Source organism: Octopus bimaculoides, chromosome 10 (assembly GCF_046866305.1).
Source record: "Octopus bimaculoides isolate indiv1 chromosome 10, ASM4686630v1, whole genome shotgun sequence".
Taxonomy (NCBI): Eukaryota; Metazoa; Mollusca; class Cephalopoda; order Octopoda; family Octopodidae; genus Octopus; species Octopus bimaculoides.
In genome coordinates this window covers 6,708,025-6,711,503 of record NC_142937.1, presented here as the reverse complement: position 1 = coordinate 6,711,503, position 3,479 = coordinate 6,708,025, and the positions used below count along the sequence as shown (strand labels likewise).

Sequence of the window (3,479 nt, the reverse complement as noted above, 5' to 3'; positions counted from 1 at the left end):
TAAGTAGTTAGTGTGATTAAGTAGTTAGTGTGATGAATGTTGACAGTAAATGGATGTTTCGATTCACACATTTCTATACAAGTCAATTTCTGATCAAAACTGTGATTATTATTTGAAACATTTCGTATTTATGGAAATTTATAAACAGAAGCGTTTCAGTTAAACATTCACAACTGAATAATTTCTCTTTAAAACCTGGAGTATTTTTGCTAGACAGATATTTCAACCAAACAACTTGATTCTGTGAAATAATCATGCTCTGAAATAATCATTTTAGAGTTCATAATTTCATTTCATAATTTCATAACAAGGAGAAGGTATGTGAGAAGGTATGGAGAAGGTATGTGAGAAGGTATGGAGAAGGTATGTGAGAAAAATCAAGAGTTGTTCTTGATATTCGTTGACCTTACTAAGGCCTTCGATGCTGTTAACCGGTAAGCACTATGGAATGTTCTGAAAAAAGCTTGGTATACCTGACAAGATGTTGAATGTTATCATCTCCTTTCATGAGGGAATGAAGGCTGCTGTCGTGTCTGGTGGGGAATCTTCGGTTTCCTTTGACATTACAAACGGCACAAAGCAAGGTTGTGTTATGGCTCCTGTTTTGTTTGCACTATTCTTTTCAGTGATGCTGAGATATGCTTTTGGCGACATAAAAAGAGGTGTCAAATTCCAGTTTCGAACAAGTAGTGGACTATTCAACCATCAGCATTTCAAAACCAGAAACTCCGATGCACCAGCATCATTCGTGATCTACTTTTTGCAGATGCTGCTGCACTAGTAGCGACCGCTTTAGAGGAAGCTCAGGAACTTCTAGACCGGTTTTCTGCTGCATGTAAAGCCTTTGGTTTGACGATCAGCATAAAGAAGACTGAAGTAATCCACCAACCTTGCCCTACTCCTAAACAAATTCGAGGTGTCAAGCAGAGGCCACCGGTTCACAATTTCCCTGACACTCCTATACAGGTTGATGGGAAAAGCCTAAATTATGTGAAGTCATTTACATCTCTTGGTAGTAAAGTGAATTTGAGCACTTCCCTTGATGATGAAATCGTCAACCATCTTGCAAAGGCAACCAACGCATTTGGCAAACTCCGTCATCGCCTATGGTATGAAAGGGGCATCAAACTCGACACCAAAGTACAGGTCTATAAAGCATCCATTCTTACTACTTTCTTGTACGGCTCAGAATCGTGGATACCCTATAGACGGCACATTAGCCAACTGGACATCTTCCGCAAAGACTGTCTGAGGAGAATCTGCGGTTATTCACTAAAAGACAAAGTTTCTAATGCCGACTTGTTTAGCAAGTGTCAGACTGGTGGAATTGAGAGCTTCCTTATGCAATCACAATTGCGCTAGGCTGGCCATGTCTGTCGTCAAAATGAGTGACGAAAGAATACCCAAAGTCTTCATGTACAGCCAGTTTGAGAGCGGGCACTGGAATGTAGGTCAACCATGGCTGGGATATAAGGACAAGCTTAAGAGTAACCTCTTAGTCGTGAAGATAGCTCACACCTTTGAGCGAACAGCCTTGGTACGAACAAAATAGAGATCGTTGTGTCAAAATGGTATTAAAATCTTTATTGCAACCAGCATAAACAGGCTTCGGGATGCAAGGCAAATATACGTCCTACATTGACCTGTAATCTTCAAACTTGCAACCATTTGTGGCCTTCTTTGCAAATCGTTAGTGGGACTTAAATATCACATTCTACATAAGCATTATGACTGACAAAGAAAATGTACAATATCGGAGCCTCATACATCGAAACCGACGGGAGAGTCCATCATATATATATATATATATATATATATATATATATATATATATATATATATATATATATATATATATATATATATATATATATACATACATACATATGCAACTGATTTAAAATAGGAGGAAAACATTGGATAATGTAATTGTAGATACACAACGACAAAATGAAAAAGGATTTTGATGATGTTTGCTCAACCAGGGATGACTTGGAAGTAAATAACAAATAAAGACCATCAGTGTACCTCGTTATCTGCAAGTCTATTTAGTAAAATTGTGTGAGAAGCAACTGCCTTTATCCAAGTAGCATCACGGTTGTTTCTTTCTCATTTGCAGATGGAGCATTCACCACATATCAATCGAAATTATCTTAGCTGCATTGCAAACTATCTATATATTCTGCCTTCTATCTAATCTCTTTCCTCTCCTTTTTCTCCTTTTGTCTTTTGTCGTCTGTTTTTACTGTCTATCCAAGGGCACTTCTCAAACATGACATTAAGGAACCTGTTAGTCTACATAAAATATTTTACTTTTGCATCAATGTCTGTCTTTCTACTCTGTCGTAAATATTAACTGATCTTACCATCTATTTATCTATCTATTTATCTTCTTCTATCTCCCATTTTCATCACTGTTTCCCTTCCTCCTCTTTTGTAGATGATATTTTCTTTTCGATTTTCCTTGGTTTCCAGCGACTGAAATAAATGGAGATAAACAACAGATAATTATTTTCAGGATTGGATTGTTTATAATTATGAGAAATTGTCAATGAATGATTAACCTATTTATTAATCGTAGTCAGCATTAACTTGTTGAGAAATTAGATTTTATGACGTCTCTGCGTTTCTAATTAAGTTCATTAGTGAGTGAGTTAAAATGAAGCGACTACAGTAGGAATCAGAATTCCATTTCGTCTGTCTAGAATTTATTGTATTTAGGATCTCTCATCTTATCGAGCCCATTGTTATTTCATTCACTATTGCAAACAATAAAAGAAAGAAAAATGAATCGAAAGAAAGCACAAATTTCAATATTTGCTATTTTGTATATAAAAAAAAGAAACTCATTTTCCTTAGTAAAATTTTAATTCTCTCCCATTCTCCAATTTATATTTTGTATTATTTGAAAACCTCCTAATTCATTTAATCTTTACCATTGTTCTGTCAGTGGCTGAACATCATTTTCTAGATATCATTTTTAAATGTTGTTATGTATGATGACAGATTTGCATAGATATCTGTCTATGTGTTGCGTAGGATTTGATAATAGAAAACAATTCTATTGAAAAGACGACAACATGAAATATAATATTAAATGTCTGCTTGTTTTAGGTAATGAGCAAAACACTCTAAAGGTATCTGGTGGAGAAAAAAAAAACTCTAATACTTTTAATATTTTTCATTTATCGCGCTAATATGAAAGACAAAAGAATAAGAAACTGAAAACATGATAAAAAGTTAAGCAGCTTTCGAAATAACAGAACATTACGTTTCTGAATTCCACAAAAAAAAGAACGACATAATTACTTCGAGGTCTGAACACAAGTGACAATAAAATGGCGCATGAATATTGCTTTAAAATAAAGACGGGACGCAATCATTAATACTTTTAATCAAGCAGTTATATGGAATGAATATTAACAAGTTTGAAAAAGTAGTAGTAGTAGTAGTAGTAGTAGTAGTAGTAGAAGCAGCAG

At 34.9% G+C, this 3,479-nt stretch overlaps 1 protein-coding gene across 1 annotated transcript; it reads left to right on the top strand.

Moving 5' to 3' along the window:
- Positions 1-354: 354 nt before the first annotated feature.
- LOC149133434 (uncharacterized) lies at positions 355-1,362 on the top strand. Its single transcript, XM_089359090.1, has 2 exons — positions 355-434; positions 741-1,362. Exons 1-2 carry the CDS (start codon positions 355-357, stop codon positions 1,360-1,362), a joined length of 702 nt encoding a protein of 233 aa, XP_089215216.1.
- The last annotated feature ends 2,117 nt before the right edge of the window (positions 1,363-3,479 follow it).